The sequence below is a fragment of the Nuphar pumila genome, chromosome 16, assembly GCF_984573655.1.
Source record: "Nuphar pumila chromosome 16, dmNupPumi1.hap1.1, whole genome shotgun sequence".
Taxonomy (NCBI): Eukaryota; Viridiplantae; Streptophyta; class Magnoliopsida; order Nymphaeales; family Nymphaeaceae; genus Nuphar; species Nuphar pumila.
The window spans coordinates 86,132,484-86,156,318 of NC_143264.1; the positions used below are offsets into that span (position 1 = coordinate 86,132,484).

General features: G+C 37.3%; 1 protein-coding gene across 1 annotated transcript in view; it reads left to right on the forward strand.

Moving 5' to 3' along the window:
* Positions 1–2,310: 2,310 nt before the first annotated feature.
* Positions 2,311–23,835, forward strand: part of LOC149813977 (rab GTPase-activating protein 22-like) — a 41,137-nt gene continuing 19,612 nt past the window's right edge. Inside the window, exons 1-4 of the mRNA XM_089991253.1 lie at positions 2,311–2,502; positions 3,744–3,839; positions 7,183–7,286; positions 7,551–7,861. Of these exons, the coding sequence (XP_089847379.1) occupies positions 2,413–2,502; positions 3,744–3,839; positions 7,183–7,286; positions 7,551–7,861 (601 nt within the window). The 5' untranslated portion in view covers positions 2,311–2,412. The remainder of the gene's footprint in view (positions 2,503–3,743; positions 3,840–7,182; positions 7,287–7,550; positions 7,862–23,835) is intronic.

Below are 23,835 nucleotides of genomic sequence, written 5' to 3' on the forward strand. Positions count from 1 at the left end.
TTTTTATTATTTTTGCTTTGATAGCGTAAATCCATAGGACTAGCATAACTTAGTTCTTTGGTAGGAAAAAATTTCTCCATCTTAGTGATGGCGACATTTTTCCTATAAAAAACCTACAGTTGTGAGCACATCCCTCGCCCTAATCAAAACACTCCTGACATTTTTCCAATTCTATTTTTCTCATGTCACACAAACAAGAAAAGTTTTCCTAACATTTTAATAGGAAAACTTCTCATAGCCAAATTTTTATTTTCGTACGAGGTTTCCCCCCTTCCAAGCGTGCCCTTAGCAAAACTAAAAAGTTGAAAAACAGAGAGCGTGCGTGCAGCAACTACACATGATATGAGCTAGCATAGACAAGTATGTCCGTGCGTGCGCGCGCGCACACACACACTCAGAATCCGTCACCACAAAGAGTTTCTGATTTGAAATTTGTGTCAGGTTGGATGATCCAAATAATAGTTGGGTCTGCAGCTGTTTTGAGGGGCTACATATTAGAACTGTTAATCCCAAACCATCTACACCCACAATATTTTCTCAAAAGTAAGGGTTAGTGTGTAAACGGTTAGGGTTCACGTCGCCAAATCCGAATCATTTCAGTCGGATTCAGTAGCCAAAATGAGATCCAATTAATAATCAGTTCCAGATTCAGTGTCATGTTTTGCATCCAAATCAGAGAAAAATCCAAATCCAAATGCATGTAACTTTCAGATTTTAATAAAATTGGATCTGGATTTAGTTTTAGTTGATCCCCATATGATTTTGGATCTGAATTTGGATCCAAGTATGAAATCTGATTAAGTTGGACTAGACAATGCTTAGATCTGGCCGTAGTCTGACCTGTCTACATGCCTAGTTAGTACTGATTAACCAGAGTATACTCACATGAAAGCCGGAGTGCAACGACTGGTCCGGATCCAAAACTAACTTATCCGCCCCAAGTTTGATACCGTTGACATTGAAAACGTGGCATCATGACGACAAGGGCTTGATTTTTCTAGTTTCACAGGTTTCGCCCAATACTAAAAAAAAAAGAAAAGGAAAATCAGATCACATGGTTGCGAGTTACAAGTTACAACCCAACCTGGAATTGTAATGTTTGTTCCGAGTCTATCCAGATTCGGAATGGACCCACCCTTTAAATTTCAAGGTCCATTAGTATTGAGTCAATATTGATCTGGCCAATATCCGAATCCTAGTTGGATTCAAAACTAAACTAACACATCTGTGTCTACTGGCATCTGGGTCAGAATCAGAAAAGAATGGTAAGAACCGAGTTGTCAACGTTGGAGTTATACTTCCTGTTCCGGATGTCAACGGTTCCTATTTGGGTTGGATACCCAATCAAATCCGAACCTGTTTAGTCTTATTCGGTATAGTCTGTAGGCCAAGGTGGATCCAATTAACAATTCTATGTGCAGAAGTATACCAAGGTATATTTTCTATGCTAGCCGAATCTGGATTCCTTATTGCAATTCTTCATCAAAATCTAACTCACCCGGATATAAGTAGATCCGATTCGTTAAAGCCTACATTCGAGCCAAATCCAATCCGTTCATAAACGGGTTGGAGACAGGTCAGATACAGTCAGGTCTAGGTTAGTCGAGCTCAGATTCGGATTCCGATTCTGATACAAAGGGCCTCAATTGAACTCGGGTCATGTAAACAGGCCAGACTTGGGTCGGATCTAGACATTACCGAATCCGACCTAACCAGGTTCGGATTTGGATTCAGAGTTGGATGGGAAAAGATAAGGCTGAATCCGAATCTTACTGGTTTAAACCTTGATATTTACATTTAATTGGTTTGGGCTTTTAGTCGGATTCGAGTTTCAGTCAGATTCGTGTTCGGGTTTAAATGCAGAACTCAATACCAAACCCAAAAAATCGGATTCAGATTTGGGTTACATCCCACCGTTGACATTTTCGTGAATTCCTAATTGAAAACATATTCACATAAATCTGGTCAGACTTTGTTGGATTTGCAATCGAACTCTGCTTCATGTTTGGATCTGGAGGCATAATTTTTCGGTAAAAAATCTGACCCCGAACCTGAACCGTTTCCATCCCTACTGCGAGATCCGAGTCGTATCCGGATCCGAAAAAAAACCTTCTCTCGAGATTATGAATTTAGGATCCAGTATCGGGCTAAGCTTGACCCGACCCGTTTGCTACGTAAGCGTAGTGAGTGCTTTCATTAGTCACCGAATTCGCCGCTCGTTTGGAAATAGAAGGGCCGCGGAAGCTCACGGAGACCGTTGAACCGTCCCCTCCCTCTCTCCCTCCGCTTCTCCTATTTCTCCCCTTTTTTTTCTCCTTCTTCCCGCCGTCCTCTCTCTCTCTCTCTCGGTCGATCGATCTTCGTGGAATGGAGAGGTGAAGGGTTGACGGCACTCCGTTGATCGCGATTCAGATGGGGAAGCCCAAGGAAGACGTCGATTTGTTCTATCCCGTCAGAGAAGAGTGTCGCGCCGACGCTCCGCCCACTCGATTCGTTCCGAAGGTTTTGTTTTTTTCTCTTCCCCTCTTCTCTTCTTCTTCTTGTTCCTCTTTCCCCTTTCTTGATCTATTCACATCGCGAATCTCTCAGAAGTTGTTGTGATCACGACGTGTTAAAGACATTGTCCGAGTCGCAGATTGGTTAATTAATCTGGTGAAATTATACGATACTTGCGTTTTTACAATAGAGTGCGTCGAATTATTACAATAGAATGCATCGTAATTCGTCTGTTCGATCTTTTGTGTATTGCTGATTTTATGTTAAGTTGTTCCTTGTTTTTTTTTGTGTGTGGTATGAAGTAGTTTTTTTCTTCTAGTCATTCGATCGGTGATTTCCTCTTATGTTGTTGTTGTTCGTTTTTTTGGTGGTATTGAATTAAGGGTTTTCTAGTATTCGTTGGATTATCTTCCGTGTAAGTATAATTAAGTGAAATTTCTGATTCCTTAGTTGGACTTTACATGTTTTGATTGTTCAGTTAGTAGAGATAAAGGTTCAAGCATTTGGAATCAGGGAAAATGATAAAGAAGAAGAAGGGCTATTAATTATGTAGATTTTTTTTTGGGATAAGAAGGGTATACTTTTGAATAAAAGCTGAAGATGCCAAATTAGATAAGGTTAAAGGATACAAAATATCAGTCAATCATATGCTAAGTTTTGGTTAAGAAATGAGTTGGTTGATCATGTTTTCTTACCTATATTGCATAGATTATTACTGTCAAATAAGGTAAAGATCATGATAGATTGCATTAAATGTTATTGGATAGGGTTAGTGTGAAGAAAATCTGCGATATTTTGAAAAAATACAATAGTTTTTTTAAGATTTTACCCAAGGGATGCAAGACGCCGCCCACCGCAAAAAAGAAAATGACAATATTTTCATGGGCAATAAGTTGGCCTTAAAACATAGGGATAGAGTTATGAACCTTATATTGGTCAATAGAATTTTCTACAAAATGTAACCCAGCCAGTCTTAAACTTCTACAAATATCACACAAGAGTAGGATGCTATTTTGCAAAAAGTTGACTATACCCATTTTATGCTTTTATATGTTGCGTACAATAGTGCATATGCTTCAATATCCACAATTCATCTTTTGTTTTTTCACCATTTAACATAATCTCTTGCTATGACAGAAATGTTTGTGTCATACCAAATTTGTTGTCCGTCTTTGCAGATTGTTTTTCTAGAATTCTTGTCAACGGGTGCCTTTTTTTTCTAAGCCTCTTTTCTTTTCTGTTCACAGCAAAGGAAAACTCTTAGTGAACGAAAGTGGCATGCTATATTTCGTCCGCAAGGTGAATTGGACTTCAAGGAAGCACTTAAGCGAATTCAACGTGGTGTAAGCACATATGTGTCTTTTTTGTTCCTATAGTTTGTAAGAATTTTTATATGTTAGCAGGTAGGTAACATGACTGAGAGAAGAATGGTGCTTTTCAACAGTGAAGATACATGACATTGTGTAGCTTAAGTTGTGTTTGATGTTGGACATTTTCCTTATTTTTGTACTGATGTTAAAGTATGTTGGTCTCAGTTCTTGAAGTATTCATGGTAATGGATTTTAATGAAATAAGAAGTATGTTATGTGAACAAATTTGATAAAAAGAAAAGCTGAGAACTTTACACATTTCTGGGAATTTTTGATGCCAACTTGCCTAGCTTCTCCTATAGAATAGTGACTGAAAACTAGAAAAGTTTAAAACAAAAAGGCATATTTATAATGTAAAAAAATTAAACAGATTATGGTATGTGAAGATATCATAAAAAAACAGGCTGCTGTCATATTAAGTATTGATAATCAATGTAGCGTGATTATAATCTCTATGATTTCAGTCATTCTATGAATTGCATCAGAGTATATACCATACTTTTACATGCAGAGATTAAACTTTCGTATATTAACATGAGAAGATCTATTTGAATTAATCCAGTTATAGATGAACTAAGTTGGCAAAATTACACTTATTAAGTGTATGCTGATCTATTTTGTTTGTTGTGAACTTGTCCACAAATATGCACAAGAAGATGCATTTCCATTTGCATAATTTTATTGGATCTCTAATATCTATACGTCACACACTGTTTGTTCTTCATTTGTGTCTTGTGATACCACTGGGATTGAGATGGAGGCTGTCACATGGACACTTCATTTTGGTCCATGTATTCTGTCCCCTCATATACTAGTCATATTGAAAACTTCATAAAAAATGTCTGCATCCCCGTATCCACCGCTGTATCTATGTGACATTGGATGGAGGTTAGATGATGAGAATTTGGGGAAAATTGAGGGAGAGATTAGTGTAGGAGTCGGCTAAGGTGGATTGGCTAGCTTGGAATGAGAGAGGTGGGTTAGGGAATGATAGATGAGTTAGATGAATGGAGAGGTAATTCTGAATTGCAAGCAATTGAGCCAAATCTCCAGCAAAATGCTAGAGCCAATATTCACTCTAAAACCAGAGACGCCAAAGAAACAATTCCAATTCCAAAAGATAGAGAAATTACGTCTAGGAAACTATTTATATTTCCCTCCCAATTCAAAGAGGCCAAAGGACTAAACTACTCTTTTGCAATATTCCTTAGCTCCATTACACCCTCATATGTGTCGTGGACCCTCATACAAGCAAAATAAGACCCAAAATACAACTCAAGCCCCACGTACGAATGGATCACTCAAAATAGACTCAAGTACATCACAATCTCAAGACCAGCCTTATGGGTATGGGAACATCTTGCATGCACGCTTGAGTTTGGCTATGTTTGTAGTTTGTGCTTCATTTTGCTTACATAATAGATTGCCAAGGTGGAACTTGTAGCCATAATAGGATTTATCTTTTTTTAAATTACTTTGATTCACAAGGCCAAGCTTTACCTAGACTAAGACTGTCAATGGGCCAGATATCCAACACATCAAGGTGCACTCTAAACCACCCAGCTAATGCATTTTTGGGTTTTTTCCAGGTTGGAGCTATCTCAGATCAAGAAAATGGAAGCCCAACCTAAACCCTTATAATTTTGAGTGTTTAAAGTTTAAACTATATTTTTACTGCAATAGGCATAAAATGCTCATGTCACGTCAGATCAGGTTGGATATAGGACAGAAATTATAGCTCACTCCTGGCTTATATATTATTTGATCCAGGTTCAGGTCAACCCAAACAATATTTGAGCCAGCTTTTTTTTGCCCATACCTAATAAATCAATTCCATGTTTGGCCGGATAACTGATACAGCTCCAACCTAGTGGCAACCCACATGTATTATGCAAGGACAAGACCCATTGCGTAGGCCATGCCTTGCATTTTTGATAAGCTTGGTAGCGACTTATTTTCTTGCTTTTCTTATTCAGTTATTCTTTATATATATATATATTTATTATTTAACATATATTCTACTTTTGGTGTTGATTGTTTCATTGTACTTTGCATTTTTTCTTATATACACACACATACATACATACATGTGTGTGTATCGCATGCATGCTTGCTCCCACACTCACCGGTCGCGTCCCCATATAAAAACATGACCAAAACTCTAATACAGAGATCTTAACAAAATTATAAGTTGTGGTAATCTGTGCTGAATCGAGAACTTTCTTCAAATCCTGCAGTTCTTTTAGGGGGTCTTTGTTACACACGCCCCCACTGGAAAGCTGGGTCATATGATATGCCCCCACCCATGGGAACATTGTTTCCTTGGGGTGGTGCAACCCCACTTTTATATGAAATGCAGGGTCTCATATGAATGTGGTGGGCCGAATGCCCCAATCCCACAGTGTGTTGTTTCAACGCCCATGAGAAAGAAGGCCTCTTTCCCATTTTTTGGGGTGAAACAAATGCTCCTTTATAGAAACTATTCAACTTATTAACTTTTTAAGTCAAGGATAACCTAATGGAAGCCCTATTCTGCAGCTGTCTAGACTCTAGCATCAATTGGTGCACCATGGAAAAAATTGAATTTCTGAACAATTCAGGGGAAAGGAAATCTTCAATAGCTGAATGAGAGTGTACATTGATGTAAGAAGAAATTTGAAACAATTGATCAGTCGTTGTTTACATTTTAAGATCTGATGACCTCTAGTTCAGAAAAGTTTAATTTCTTGGTATTCAGTTGGTATGGAAAGAAAAACAGTATTTTGAGAATAATACTAAATCATAAAGATGGCGAGTCCAAAATTTGTAGTCATTGACTGATTGAAACTAGTTGGCAATTTTAAGATTTGTGTGTCCTAATGACTCACTAAATATTTCATACAACATTTTAAATAGGCAATTATCCAGTTAAAAGAAAAGGCAAAGACCAACAAACTATGCAGTTTGTTGCTACTTTTATCCTTAACCTTTTCTCTGTGTTGAATTGTGAACAGTCTGGGTCCTCTTGTATGTTAGACAGTAAAAATCAGATGCTTTAAATAATTTTCTGAAGTTTCAAGTGAATTTTACTACCTATTTTGTTATATATATATATGTGTGTGTGTGTGTGTGTGTGTGTGTGTGTGTGTGTGTGTTCATTTTTGGGTGGTGATTTATCCATGTATTATTAACCACTATCAATATTTCTGCTTGATTTCCATAACATTGACTGCTGGTATGGTGCTTCTCATCTTTCAGACTGAATTGATTGCGTTATATTGTTTTCTTTAATGGTTGTATGCTTTGAGAGGTATATGTTGAACTTCTCTTTAAGCAGGGTATTCATCCTTCAATCAGAGGCGTGGTCTGGGAGTTTCTCTTAGGTTGTTATGATCCCAACACTACATTTGAGCAGCGGAGCACTTTGAGACAGCAAAGGAGGTAGCTATATGTTTTTCAATCATATATTATTCTCCATTCTATTGTTATGACATATCTATATTATTATCTTTGTCTGTCTATATTTGGAGTATTATTTTCCTTTCTGTGGGGGAAGTTAGTTTTCAAAGTGTAGCTATTGGCACACTATATAGTTCTTAGTTCCAACCATTATTTCTCTGGCATTAAATATATTTTTCTTTCCTGTCCTTTTACTTTTTATTTTTTTGACAATTTATGGTTAAGTTATTCTACTGCCTATGATAGAGAACAATATGCTATGTGGAAAGCAGAGTGCCAAAAGATGGAACCGACCATTGGTAGTGGAAAATTTATCACTGCACCGGTTATCTCTGAAGATGGCCAGCCCATCGTTGAAGAATCAGATGAAGTTGCAGAAGCAAGATCCAATGGAGATTCATCTTTGAATGCAGAAAATAACCACAACCCTTTTATAGATGATTTTTCACCCGCAAATATTTCTTATGATGGATCCTCAACAAAAGTTAATGGCCTTTCACATAAAGTTCATCTGGACAAGAAAGTCATTCAATGGTTACGAACGTTGCATCAAATAGGTGATGTTTTGTTTTCCCTTTGATGTTCCATCTTAACTATAAATTCATATTTTGTTTGTCAAGTTCATGTCTTCATGTTCAATCACAATATTGAGAGGGATCATGCAATTTTTATATGATCACACTTTCTTTGGTTTTTGGCCATTATAAAGGTTCCTTGATTTTCATTTGAGTGAGTTTAGCCTAGACTTTCTGTGTAATATCTATATACCAAATCTGTTCACTATGTAAACAGGTTTCTTGGTAGAACACATAGCACTTGTCGCTTGTTTCATTGCCTTGTTATTCCCTTTTGTCTTAATCATTGTTTGTCATTGATTCTCTGCTTGCTTTTTGGGCCATGAGTAATCATTGGAATGCTTAAAGTTGAGAATTCAGTTAGACATCTGTATTGATCAGGTTCACTGAAATGCAATTGGCTCTTTTTGTTTTTCCCAAAAGGTTCTCATTGTATCATGCCTGGAATCTGTGATCTAGGTTCTTCTGTCTTGGCATTTGACAGTGATTTTCAAAATTGATAGGCAGCCAGTTCTGCACTGTGACTGTGTGAGGGTTGTGGATGGTAAAAACTTCTACACTTTTTCTTTAGTTCAGAGCAGCCTAAATTAGGATATTGAAGTACTAATGTCTAGTCAGGTTATGACTTGATACGATCTCTAGCAAGAATGATCTGTGAAGAGTTTTCTTAAGAATCTAACACTTGCATTAAGGAAGAAATGACCACAATACTCTTTGTAGTATGTTATATGTGTACAGGCAAAATCCTTCTTTTGGGTAGACAAACTTGTATATTGGCTAGTTTTCTGGTCTTATATTAGTGAATGTTACCTTCATTATATAATACATCCACTTTGGTTGCATTTTAGGTGAGTGCCTATGTCACAGAGATTCGGCTAGCAGGGTGCCGCACCCGCGTCGACGCAGGTGTGGCACCAGGTGCGGTCAACCCGACCCTGGGTGCGTTGATCGCACCCAGGGTCATTTGTGTCCAACTTTTTTATTAATTTTTTTTTTGCTCTAGGGGGCGCTGCCCCCCCAGAGACCCCCCCCCCCCCCCCCCGCCAGGGGCGGCCCTCGGACCCCCCTTTCTGCAAGGGCAAAAACTCTGAATCAGGCTCCACAACTCATCAGCTTGACCCCTCCCATGCACAAATTATATATATATATATATATATTTTTTTTGTTTTTTTGCCCCTCCCCGCACCCGCACTTGCACCCATGTGACATAGGTGAGTGCCAATTTCAGTCTTCTATGTTCTATTGAATCTTCAAATTTTTACTCTTATCCCTTAGGTAATTTATGCCCTATAATTTGTCAGGAATTCTAGAAATTTTTCCTTTAAGATGAAGTGTTCAGTTACTTGACAAATTTTAATTTCATCGAAAATATTAAACTTTTGTTTACTTGATGTCAAGTTTTTTGCTTTCAGTGTTCCACTTTCTCTATTCCTTCTCATTTTGTCAGTAATTTCATATCAGCATTGCAATAGAAATAAGAATCTTTTATGAGCCGTTCCTACAAGTCAGGAATGATACACTTGTTATATGGAAATCAACCCCCATATCATACTCACATAACCTTTTAACCCTGGCCCCTGTGGCCTGCTTCAATTTATATGGTCAATTTGTGCTTATCTCTATCTCTAGTTTTGTGTGGGTCCTTATGAATGTCTTTCCATAAATTTAAGCTAATTTAACCATGTTCCATGTCCTATTTCTTGTGAGGACAATCTAATATTCTCTTCCATATCTGTGCTTCTTGTAAGCGACTTCTAAGTAGGGAGCTTCTGCGAAAATCATCCAGAGATCAGTTCCTGCACAATAAACAGATTAGAAAACAAAAAAAGCAAAAGAGAGAAGACCTGTGGATTAGAAATGAAGACGTCTCAATAGATCTGACGTCTTTTCTTATATTTATATGTGTGTAACGTGTTACATTATGGATCTGGATCGAGATCAGATCCATATACAAACAGTGAGTATTCTTAACATGCCCCCTCAAACTGAACATGGTGATGAACCATGAACAGTTTGGATTTCAAATACCAGTGTCGCTGCATAGTAAAAGCTTTGGTAAAAAGGTCGGCAACTTGATCTTCTCCTCGAATGAATACCGGCTGAATTTCATTTGCTTCCACCTTTTCTCTAACAAAGTGTTGATCGATTTCTAAATGTTTCGTCTTACCATGTTGAATTGGATTGGTAGAAATGGCCACTGCACTTCGATTATCACAATATAGTAGTGAGCTAGAGATGTGTTGCTGGAGACTAAAAAGAATATGCTTAATCCACACAACCTCTACAGTAACTGCTGCCATAACACAATATTCCGCCTCTGTGCTCGAACGGGCTACCGTTTTCTGCTTTCGACTGGCCCAAGACACTAAATGAGTTCTCAAAAAAACTCCATAACCAGTCACAGAACGCCGTGTAGAGGGATCATGGGCCCAATCGGCATCAGAGTAGGCAATAACTTTAACGGAGACTTGAGAACTCAAGGAAGCAGGTTTGACATAAATAAGGCCATCTAAAAGTGTACCTTTAATGTACCTGAGGATTCTTTTCACTACTTCTCAGCTGTAGTTTATGCATAAACTAAACTGGGATACCTGATTCACTGAAAAAGCCAAGTTTGGGCATGTAAAAGTTAAGTACTATAAGGCTCCTCAGGCTCAGGCAAATCAACTTTGTCTACAAGAGTATTACCCAATTGGGCCTAAATTGCCATAAGCGTATGGACTGGCTTACACTCTAGCATCCAACTATGGTGGAGTATGTCTCTAGCATACTTGTGTTGTGAAAGAATGAGTCGATCTGCTTGTTGATCCACCTGCACACCTAAGAAGAATCGAAGAGGGCCCAAATCCTTCATGTGAAACCGCCCATGGAGAATGGATTTCAACTGCTTAATCTTAGCACCATTGTTGCCAGTAATAATGCCATCCACGTAGACCAAGATAATAATAATATCGGATTTGTCACAGTGAACAAACAAAGAATAGTCACGGTGGCTACGCTCAAAACCTAAAGACCAGACCACAATACTAAAAGTGTCAAACCACGGCACGCGATGCTTGTTTCAGCCCATATATAGCCTTCTTCAATCTAAACACAGTAGACTGAGGATCACCCTCAGGATTGCTAGGTGGATGTTCCATGTATACTTCGAATAAATCTCCATGAAAGAAAGCATTTTTCACATCTAACTAAAATAGATCTCATCCATTCGATAGCGCTAGAGATAAAATAATACGAATCATCCCCATTCGAACTACTGGGCTAAATGTTTCATCAAAATCAAGCCCATGTTCCAGAGTGTAACCTTTGGCTAGTAACCTAGCTTTAAAACGTTCAATGTTGTCATCAACTTTTTGTTTGACCTTATACACCCAGCAACACCCAACAACATTCTTGTCTACTGGTCGAGAGACTATCTCCCATGTATTGCATTCATGAAGAGCTGCTCTCTTTATTCATAACATTTGTCCATCGAGGATGTTTGCTAGCTTCAAGGTAAGAACGAGGCTCTTGTATAGCATTGAGAGATGTGGCATACACCTGAAAATCCAATGAAATGGCTTCATAACTAACCCATTTATCAGGCGGGTGACGAACTCGAGTGGATGTGTGAGTCGAGACAACTGATGACTGGATAGCATTATTATTCAAGGAGGGAACATATGCTGAAATCGACGGACTACCAGCGGCCTGAGTTGGCTGAATTGTAGGTGTGCTAGTATCACACATGATGGGTGGTTGGGCAGCATTATGAACAACATCGTCATTGGGCTATGTAAACTTACTGGCTGATTATTCACATCTAATGAATCTTGATTTTTTCTGTTGTATATCTGCTTGAAGAACTCAAAACTGGGCTGCTGTATTGGCGGTGGTTCAATAGAAAAAAGAGTGGCTGCAACATCATTATTGAAGGCAGGTTGCGTATTTTGAGGAGATGACAGCCAAAAGGAGTGCAACGCGAAATTGCCGACAACGGATGATATTGCTCCACATACATGTAGTGAAATGGATTCAATCCAATAAACATGCAATAACACACTACTTGATTGAATAGTCGAACCATAGATCTATATTATTAAGACCCTTATTTACATTCTCATTTGCATCATGAGTGTCTTCATTTTCACTCTCATGCACATCATGAATGTTTTCACACATTTCATGTTCATTGACAAGGCAAAAAAGACAACTCTTTTGGTTTTTTTCTTTGCTAAAATCAATTTTATTTTCAAGAAAAATGACATTTCAAGAAACATATAATTTATTTCTTTTAATGTCATAACATCTATATCCCTTTTGGTTTTCGACATAGCCTAAGAAAACACAATGGATTGCTTTTGGAGAAAGTTTGTCATTCTTATTGATAAGAATAAAATATTTATATCAAAAAATTCTTAACCTTTTATAATCGGGAGATGTTTTAAATAAATTTTCAATAGGAGAGATACTTTCAATATTTTTTGAAGGTATTCTATTTATCAAATAGACTGATGTAAGGGCGGCTTCGGCCCAAAAAACTTTTGAAACATTCCTAGACACAAGAAGTGTTCTAGTAGTCTCAATAATGTGTTTATGGTTCCTCTCGGCTAGTCCATTTTGTGGAGGAGTATATGGACACGATTTTTGATGAACAATCCCATGTAGACCAAGATAAATTTTAAACTCTTTTGACACAAATTCTCTTCCAAAATCAATTCTAAAGATTTGATTATTGGTTTTAAATTGGTTCTTTATATAGCAATGAAATTTTTTAAAACAATCAAATACTTCTTATTTCTGTTTAAGAAAAAATATCCAAGAGGGTCTACTATAGTCATCTACGAACACAACATAATAGGATACACCTCCTTTGGATACAACTGGAGCCGGTCCCCATACATTTGAATGCACTAACTCAAATGGATTTTTAGATATAAAATGTCTTGGTCCAAAGTGCATAGACTTCATTTTACCAAGAATGCAATCTTCATAAGTAAAATTTCTTTCTTTATAATTTATAAGAAATGGAAACAAGTGTAATTTGGACACGCTAGGATGTCCTAGTCTTTTGTGCCAATTTTCTATATTTTTCTTTTCCACAAAATTACAAAAAGTTTGTTTTGATAACTCAAGATTGTCCATTACATAGAGATCTCCTCTTCTATGGCCTCGCCCATTCGGCTTCTCGGATTGGAGATCCTGTATTAAACAATCATTAGATGAAAAATATACTTTGCATGCATGATCCGTAATTTGAGAAACATATAAGAGATTTAAATTAAATTTTGGTACTACTCTAATATTTGGTACTTGAAAGTTTGGTTGTTTTTGAAAAATTTTAAAACTTTTGATTTTTAAAGATGTTCCATCAACAGTTGAAACATAAGAATTATTTGGGTTAGTATGACATTCAGATAATATGGATTCATTTGGAGTCATATGAAAAGACACCAAAATCAAGAATCCAAGAAGTCTTACCAGGGTCACCACTTGTGAATGCGGTTGCTCCCGAGAAGGAAGAAGTTTGAGCTTTGAACATTGGTTGTAGTGCCTCCATTAGTTGATCCAAAGACAGCGAGCCGATACTTTTGGAGTCATCTACATCATTCCTTTTAACTGAAGCGACTCTTGTCATCTCTATGATCATCTTTCTTTCTTTTGGGACAAAAGGGCTTGATGTGTCCCGGTTCATAGCAATGATAGCATATAATTTTGACACCTTTTTTGTATTCACGATCTCCTCTTTTGTCGCTTCTTTCATAGTTATTGGATTTTCTTTCATTCTCATTTTTTATGAAATGACGAGGTTTATAACTTCTAGTGTTATTGTCGGGCTTTGACATAGCATGTACGGATTCTTCATCCTTTGAAACAGATGATTTCTTCAATCTATTTTCTTCTATAGATAACTCATCAAGAGTTTCAACTATGGTTGGTATGCCTCCTCTATGAAGAAGAGCCAACTTAGTTTCTTCAAATTCGGGTCTAAGCCCATTAATAAATTGGTAGAAATGCTCTACTTTAATTTGATTTTCACAGAGTTTTATATCTTGAGGTTAATGTCATTTTTGGCTCAAGAAGAGCCAATTCATCCCGAAGGAGAGAGAGTGTATTGTAGTATTATCTAATGCTCATTTCTCCTTGAGTCATATTCCTCGCTTTGTTTTTGACATTGCATATATGAACAATATCTTTAAGACTATACATGTCTTTAAGATATTTTCATGCATCACTAGCGAAATCAAATTTGGCTAAAATAGAACACTTGTGGATATTCACACTATTTATGAGCCATCCAATAATCTTGGAATGTCTCATCCTCCATTATTTCCATTTCCTTTCATACTCGAAAATGATTTTGGACATTTCTTCTCCTTGGAGAGCAACTTTTTTCCCATTCTCAATTTTTGTAGGAATGAGTTTGAGTTCTTCGTAAAGCTCTTTATGGTTTGAAACAAGCTCCCAAAGCTTGGCACGATAGGTTTAATAATGTAATGACTGAAAATGGATTTTCTTATGTTATATTGACACTGCATTGTTTGTTAAGAAATCTGATGCAGAAATTGTTATATTACTACTATATGTTGATGACATGTTGATAACAAGAGATGATAATAAATGAATCAAAAGTATTAAATCTATCTTGACTTCAAAATTTGAGATGTCAGACTTAGGTTTTTTGACATATTTTTTGGGAATTGAGGTTGCTTATTCTCATAGAGGTTACTTTCTGTCTCAAACTAAACTTGCTTGTGAGATTCTTGACAGATCAGGAATCACAAATGACAAGGTCTGTGAAACTCCTAAAATAGTGGGGTCAAAGATGAAAATTGATGACGACATTCTTCTAAAAAATCCCACACCTACAGGCAATTGGTTGGATCCCTAACGTTGAAAAGAAGTGTATCTCTTGTTACGGGTCAAGGGTCAGGAGATCCAGACCCATGATCATTGCCATTTTATTAATGACACTGTGTAATTTATTCTCTTGTAATAAGGGTATTTTAGTACCCTAATCTTTGTATTAGTATGTTATTATAAAGGGATTAGAATAGCAGCCGACCCATACAATTTTGGGCATCAGTTTTCTCTGCAGTCTCTTTCTTTGTTTCTCAGCTTTCATGCGTGGAAGAATTCGAGCATTGCAAATCTTTCATGGTATCAGAGCCACGCTACAGCTAGACCTGGAATCGATCTTAAAGGTACGTCTGAAAGATCTGAACCCTATCAATTTTCTCTTCTAGGTCAAGATTTTTTTTTCTTCTGTCTGTTTCCTCAATCTCGTCTGAATATTCATTCCTCAATTTTCTTCTCAATCAGATCTGAAGTTAATCAGATCTGTCTCACCTTATTTTCTTTGCCTCTTGATCTCGATCAAATCTGACATTAATCAGATCTGATCAAACTTTCTTCTCTGATAAATCTGAGTTAACTCAGTCCAGGTAATCGATCTCAATCCCTTCTCTTATTCTTCAATCTGTCGTCAACATATATTGTTTATTGTTTTCGATCAGAGCGTGATCTAATCACGTAATCGGGTTCTTATTTGATCCAGCCACATCCCTGATCAGATATGACCAGACTCAGACCTGACGTTACCCTCATTTCTACCATTTTATCTCTTTTAGCTTGAAAGCACTGCGTCAACACCGAGTGTGAATTCCTATTCACATATTTTTTTGTGGTTTTGATATTCAGTATTATTCTCTTCTGAAAATAAAAAATCTGATAGATATTCAATATCTGTTTTAAATCAGACATTGATCTGTTACAGAAACTGTAGACAGATTGTGCTGGACACACTCTTAATACTGTGAAACATGGATTCACTTCCTACTCAGTCGGTCCTTTCTTCAAGCTTCCTCAGTCAAACTCATGTCTGAAAAATTAAACAATTCTAACTTCTTGACTTGGAAGAGGCAAATCATACCTTTCATTAGGAGTCAGGATCTTTCCGGACATCTGGATGGATCTGTTCCAGTTCCTACCGAGTTCATATCACGAGAAGAAAGGGACAGCAAAGGAGCATCTACTACGGTATATAATAGAAATCCTGAATTTGTAGCTTGGATGAAAAGAGACCAAGCGCTAGTTGCTTATATTACATCTACACTGTTACAAGAGGTGCTTGTAATAATTCCAGATGACTGCACTGCCATGCAACTTTGGGACAGACTTGTTTAGACATACTCACAGGTTTCTCAAGCCAGGATTATGTTTCTTAAAGGAGAATTTCAAAGGTTTCTCAAGCCAGGATTATGTTTCTTAAAAGAGAATTTCAAATGTTAAGAAAGGATTCCATGACCATCATGGAATACTTAAACAAAATGAAGGTTATCACAGATCAACTAGCAGTTGTTGGATGTGCAGTAACTGGTAAAGACTTGGTACAACAAACTCTCAGTGGATTGGGACCCGACTATCATATGATTGTTACTTCTTTGTTATGTTTACCTGAGCTGCCCAACTTTAAAGATCTGCGTGCAAAATTATTACAATATGAGATGAACCTAAAGGGATTTTCTGAAGAATCATCTATGCATACCGGGGCACAAGAAGTTCTTGCTTCAGAAATTACTTATGCACGAGGACGAGGAAGCCATGATATCAAGGGAAAAGGAGGACAAGGGAGAAGTGGTCAAGGAGGCCGTGGATTATTGCCTACAACTAACACATATATCAATCCACAAAGACAAAGGCCAATTCCTACTTGCTTTCTATGTAATAAAAAGGGGCATATCAAAGCTAATTGTCGGTTCAATCCCCAAAATAAAGGAAAATCGACACAAACTGAAGCAAAGAGAGGCACTGATAGTACAAGGACCAACGGAGAAGTAAAGAAGTTATTGTTGTCTGTTTTAGCAAGATTGAATCTGAAACAGAATGAGCAAGGTACTTGGTACGTGTACTCTGGCGCAACGACTCACGTTACTGGTGATGCCGGTAAGCTCCTAAACCTTATTCCTTACATTGGTAGAAGTAGTATAGTTACTGGGGATGGATCCCACCACTCTATCTCTCATATTGGAAACTCCATTATACCCTTGTCAGAATCTTCTATCAACCTTTCAAAAGTTCTTTATGCTCCTAACATCAAGAAAAACATTGTTTCAGTTTCTAAACTTGTTGATGATATCAAAGCCTCAGTTGAATTTACTCCCTCTTCTGTTCTTGTCAAGGACCTCTGCACGAAGGAGACGTTCGCTAGAGGAAAACGACAAGGCAATATGTATGTTTTTCAAGAAGATCCTTCAACACATATTTGCCCTGCAGACCCAAACTTGAAGCTCCACTCATCGTTGCCTTCTGAGAATTCTACATGTGTCTTTAGTGTCTCTGAAATCAATAAGCTAAATATTTGGCATGGTCGTCTAGGTCATTGCAGTAGTAGTTTCATTGAAAAGCTTGTTTCAAATAACCTCATTCCCAAGTCAAGTTTAGGAATAAATGTCAATGACAACAAATGTTCTAGTTGTCTCTTATGTAAGAGTCATGTCTTACATTTTCATTCTATAAATAAAAGAGCTTCAAGACCTTTTGAGATTATCTGTTCTGATGTTTGGGGGCCTGCCCCAATTGCTTCCATATCTGGAACTAGATATTATCTTATATTTGTTGACAGTTATTCTCGTTATTCTTGGATATTTTTCATGAAACACAAATATGAGACTTTCAAGTTGTTCCGAAACTTCTATTCCTTTGTCAAAAACCAATTTTCTGAAAACATCCTTAATTTTCAATGTGACGGAGGAGGTGAATTTTCTTCCATTGACTTTACTAACTTTCTTCAAAGTAATGGGATAAGGAGAAGGGTGTCTTGCCCACACACACCTCAGCAGAATGAGATTGCTGAAATGAAGCATCGCCATATTGTTGAGAGTGCGATAAGCATGATGCATGATAGTAATCTTCCGATTACTTTATGGACAGAGGCCTTTCATTCTGCAGTTCATGTGATAAATTGATTGCCCATGACTATTTTGGAAAACATGTCTCCTTACTTTTCTCTATTTGGTGCACATCCCAACTATCATGATTTGCGTGTGTTTGGTTGTTTATGCTATGTTCATGTTGATAGTTCAATGAGACATAAGTTTCAGGACAAGGCCCTGAAGTGCAGGTTTGTGGGTTATGCTGATGACTATAAAGGGTACAGGTGCTATGATCCGGTGAGCAAGTACATCAAAATATCAAGAAATGTCATCTTTGATGAATTGAATTTTGATTGTCGATGTACTAGCTCTTCAGAATCAAATTCTAAATTTGAGACTTATTATCCTTGGCTGAATTATGAACTTTTCTCCGGAGCTAGTGATGTTTGCCCCTTAAATTGTACTCAAAAGGATAAGGAATCTGTGTCTGCTGATGAGATGATTGCCCCATGAAAATATAGACCCAACTTTGGATCCAGAAAGGTATAAAGGTCTTGTTTACACTCGACGAGAAAGTGAGCCGCCCACCGTAGTTAATCTAGAAATGGACACATCCTCTACATCCAACATCGTTGATGCTAGAAGATCCACTCGTTCTCGTCATCCAATTGAAAGAGGGGTCAGTTATGAAAATTTCTCATTAAATTTTCAACTCTTTCTAACAGCCTTGAGCAAAGAAGATGAACCCACAACGTTCTCCCAAGCATCAAATTCTAGAAGATGGATTGAAGCAATGAATGAGGAAATGGAAGCTCTACATGAATGTGGTACGTGGGATGTTGTACCAAGACCACCTGACAGAAATGTTGTTGGTTCGGAATGGGTGTACAAAATAAAGTATAAACCAGATGGGACTATAGAGCGATACAAGGCGAGACTTGTAGCTAAAGGTTTTACACAGGAGCAAAGACAGGACTATGATGAAACCTTTAGTCCAGTGGTGAAAACGAGGACAATCAGAGCCGTACTTTCTTTAGCTATTGAACATCAATGGACTATTAGCCAACTTGATGTGAAGAATGCCTTTCTTCATGGAAATTTGAGAGAAGAAATATACATGGAACAACCCACTGGTTACGCAAAAGGCAATCCTACAAAATATGTATGCAGACTAAAAAAGGTATGCAGACTAAAAAGGGCGATATATGGATTGAAACAGGCATCTCGATCTTGGTTCGATAGTTTTTCTCTTGAAATACAAAAATATGGTTTTAAGAAATCTCTTCTTGACCACTCCTTATTTATATTTAAGAACCAAGACACAGTTACTCTGTTGTTGATATATGTAGATGATATTATCATCACTGGTAATTCCAATGAGCACATTGAAGAAGTCAAACATCTCTTGAATCAGAGGTTCAAAATGAAGGACCTTGGTAAACTACGATACTTTCTTATAATTGAAGTCGACAGTACCCCTGAAGAGATGACTCTCACTCAACATAAGTATACCATTAATGTTCTCAATAAAGCAGGTATGAAAGATTGCAAGCCCTTGGGAACTCCTAGCGTTCTTCACCAAAGGCTTAACTCTCAAGATGGAGATCCATATGAAAATCCCACACAGTATCGTAGCATAGTGGGTATGTTACAACACCTCACTTTTCCTTGCCCTGATATAGTTTACTCTGTGAATCAAGTATCTCAGTTTATGCATGCACCATGTGAAGGGCATATAGAAGCGGTTAAACAGATACTTCGATATCTGAAGGGAACTGTTGGGGGTGGCCTTTTATATAAGAGAAAGACCAATGGGCAAAATGCACATGAGATCACTATTTATTCTGATGCGGACTGGGCGGGAGATCCAGATGAACGCAGATCAGTATCCGGCTATTGTGTGTTTGTTGGGATGAATTTGGTTTCTTGGAGTAGTAAGAAACAAAAGGTTGTTGCCAGATCCAGTACAGAGGCTGAATACAGGTCAATGGCAGCCACCACTGTTGAAGCTACTTGGATTAGACATTTACTGACAGAAGTAGGAGAATCGATCTCTCAATCACTTCTTTTGTGTGACAACCAGAGTGCCATTAGTATGTCTTTTAATCCAATCCATCACAGTCGTGCCAAACATATTGAAATAGATCAGCATTTTGTGAGACAAAAAGTGGAAGAGAAAGAGATTATGCTCGAATTTGTACGAACTACAGATCAAGTGGCAAATATATTTACAAAAGGACTGACAAAAGACAGATTATGGATGTTAAAAGGCAAGTTGTTCATGGTTCAAGACCATGCACAACTTGAGGGAGGGTGAAAAGAAGTGTATCTCTTGTTACGGGTCACGGGTCAGGAGATCCAGACCCGTGATCATTGCCATTTCATTAATGGCACTGTATACTTTACTCTCTTGTAATAAGGGTATTTTAGTACCCTAATCTTTGTATTAGTATGTTATTATAAAGGGATTAGAATAGCAGCCGACCCATACAATTTTGGGCATCGGTTTTCTCTGCAGTCTCTCTTTCTCTCTCTGTTTCTCAGCTTTCACGCGTGGAAGAATTTGAGCATTGCAAATCTTTCAAACGTATCTCAGCATTACTAGGTCTGACATTTCTTATGCAGTACATGTTGCTAGTCAATTTCAACATACACCTACTTCAGTCCATATGAGCTCCATTCTTCGCATCATCAGATACATAAAGGGTACAGTAAACAAGGGAGTATTTCTATCTTCTTCTTTTGAATTAAGTTTAATTGCTTATACTGACTCTGATTAAGGAGGTGACCCAAATAACCGTCACTCCACCACTGGTTTTTGTATTTTTTTAGGTGAATCATTAATTTCTTGGAGATGCAAGAAGCAACAGAAAGTATCGATTTCCTCCACCGAAGCTGAGTATAGAGCCATGGCGTCTACCACCATGGAGATTGTTTGGATTCGCAACTCATTGGAAAATATGAATATTCAAGTTCAAGGGCCTACAAAATTGTGTTGTGATAATAAAAGTGCAATCTACTTTGCCAAAAATCACACATTTCACGAGCGCAAGAAGCATATCGAGATGGACTGCCGCTATGTTCGTGAAGAATATTTAAGAAGAATCATTGACCTTCCTTACGTTACATCAGAATATCAACTGACAGACTTCTTCACCAAGGCACTGTGCTCTCCAAGATTTAACTTCCTTCTTGGCAAACTATCGATTTTGTCACCCTAAGTTTGAAGGGGGGTGTTAAAATGTAGTGTCTCTTTTATATATATATACATATACATATACATACATATATATATGTATATGTATTTATCTAAGTATATATATATATATATAAATATATATCTCAAAACCTGATAAGGGTATTTATGTAAATTCACATATTTTACACATTCTCATTTGAGAATATGTTGTATTTTTGTTTTTCGATTCTTTTATTTTCTTGTATTTTGCTTTTTTGTTCTTTTCTTTTTTTAATTTTGATGTGACATGGGGGGAGCCCCAATACATAGGATGGAGCCCCCCCTCCAACGGTTAGATTTCTAACCGTTGGAGGGGCTCCAACCTATGTATTGGAGCCCCCCCCCATGCCTCCAAGGTCTTATAAATAAGGGTGAACCCCTTTAGGTTTCTCATGCTTTTGTAAAGTCCCTTTTGGGATTTCATATATTGAAGGTTATATTTTTTCATGCCTTTGTGCATGTGTATCCGTACTTTTGTGCACTTGTGAGTTCTCCTTTGTGCCTTCGTGCACCCTTTGTGTTTATACACAAAGTCTCTTTTTATAGAGATTTTCACACACATCACATAGTTTGTGTCGTTGAGTCGTACGAGAATGAAGATGATAACTTCCCTTTCATTCTCCATTTCTTTACAATAACGAGGATGGAAGGAAAGAGAGAGAAAAAGAGCAACAATACAAGATGTGAGAGATGGTGTGCTTCTGGATGCAACGATCCACGATTCGTTGTTTTGCCGAGCTCATGATCCTCGTCTTGATGCTATTATGACCTTTCTCTTGAAGCTTATCGAAATAGGACTTTAAGAGTACCAAAGCTCTGATACCATGTAATAAAATGGATTCAATCCAATAAACATGCAAGAACACACTTCAATCAAGTAGAATACTTGATTGAATAACCGAACCACCCACACAAGGTCAAATAATCTTTGTTATTGTATAAAAGCACTCTTGAAAGAGTGAGAAATACAAAGGCCACACAGGCCTATTTATAATACAAATGGGAGATAAAGGGGGCAGCTCCATATGACTGTTGGGCCGGGGTAGCTCCAACAACTATATGGAGTTGTCCCATCATTCTGAAAAAATGATAAAAATACAAAAAAATAAAAATGTAAAAAAGTAAAAAAATAAAAAGGTCAGCCCCCTAATGGGCTAACAGCCTGAGACCTATTACAGGAAAAGATTGAAATACGGTTTACACAAGTATATATATATATATATATATATATATACATATATATATATATATGTATACATATACATATATATATCTTAACAATACATTCTCATGAAAAACATGTCGTGAGATAACAATTTTATTTACAGCATGATCAAAACATCAATACCCATATACTCCTCGTCATAGCCATTGAATTGACACATAGTTGCCCGAGGAGATAACTTATGACGCAACAAATCATTAATGTGAACAAAACATCGACACCCATATGCACACAACAAAGAGTAATTATGATATGAACCATGCATCAAAGAATATGATGAATCACCACCAAGATTGGACAAAGGCATTGATTGTATGAAAGGCTTCCATCCACAAACCGGCTTTGAGATTAGCACCATACATGATAGTTAATGCTATTTCCACAATATGACGGTGTTTGCATTCAACCACACCATTTTATTGAGAAGTTCGTGGACAACTCAACTCATGTTGAATTCTATTATCGATTAAAATTGTGTGAATTGATTGGACATGTATTCACCACCACCATCACTTCGTAAGGCTAATTTTTTTTTGAAGAATTGAGTTTCAACATGAGCTTTGAATCTACAGGAAACAAAAAACACTTGATCCTTGGATTTCAAGAAATATATCAAAGTGAAACGAGTAAAGTCATTCACAAAAATAACATAATATTTTCATTTTGACAGAGACATAACTAAAGAAGGTCCCCAAACATCAGAATGAACAAGCTCAAAAGAAAAAGCTCTCTTATTAGATATTGAAAAGGGAAGTTCATGACTCTTACAAATACGACAACTAACGCAAAAAGAAGAATTTTTTCTTTTGACATTAATTAATCTTTTATTATATAGAAGATCAAGAAAACTCGAATTGCAATTACCTAATCTACGATGCCAAACATCAACTTGTGGATGAACTTCTGGACTTGATGACGACGAAAACAATGAATGACAGAATATGGGCTTTGGAGCTTCATTTAGGACATATAAGTTTCTATATCTTCTTCTTTTAGCGAGTGTCTAATTCGTGTGAATTTCATTCACAGAAATAGATGACGGAGAAAAAGAGACTCATGAATTAGTATCACGGCAAAATTGAGAAACAAAAATGAGATTTTTATGAATGTTAGGAACAAAGAAAGTGTTGGGCAAAGAAAGAGATCCTTTACTTGTGGGAACAATGGTTGTGCCTATGTGAGTAATATGGTAATGTTTTTCATCTCCTGTAATCACACTCCCATTATCACGATAAGGTTCAACATGAGAGAGTTTACCTGAATCACCTGTGACATGGTGTGTTGTCCTTGAGTCCATAAACCTGCTGTGTAAGGGGGTGCTAGGAGCGGATCCTGAAGGAACCTGAATACCAGCCCACGATTTTCAACATGATTATGATGTTGTTGGAAGTTAAATTGACCAAAGCTAGCAGTAAGAACCACTAAGTCATGTGAACCAACAATAGACGGAGGATATGAGCCAGTAGGAGTAGAAGCCTGAATAAAATTTGTTGGAGCATGCAGACCAGCACCTGTTAGAGGTTGGGCAACAACTGCAAGTGCTAAAAACGAGGAGGAATCAGTATTGTAGGTCGGCGATAAGTAGGAATGTAATGCCAATAACAGTTGGAACAATGGTCCTTCTTCCCACATATCTGAC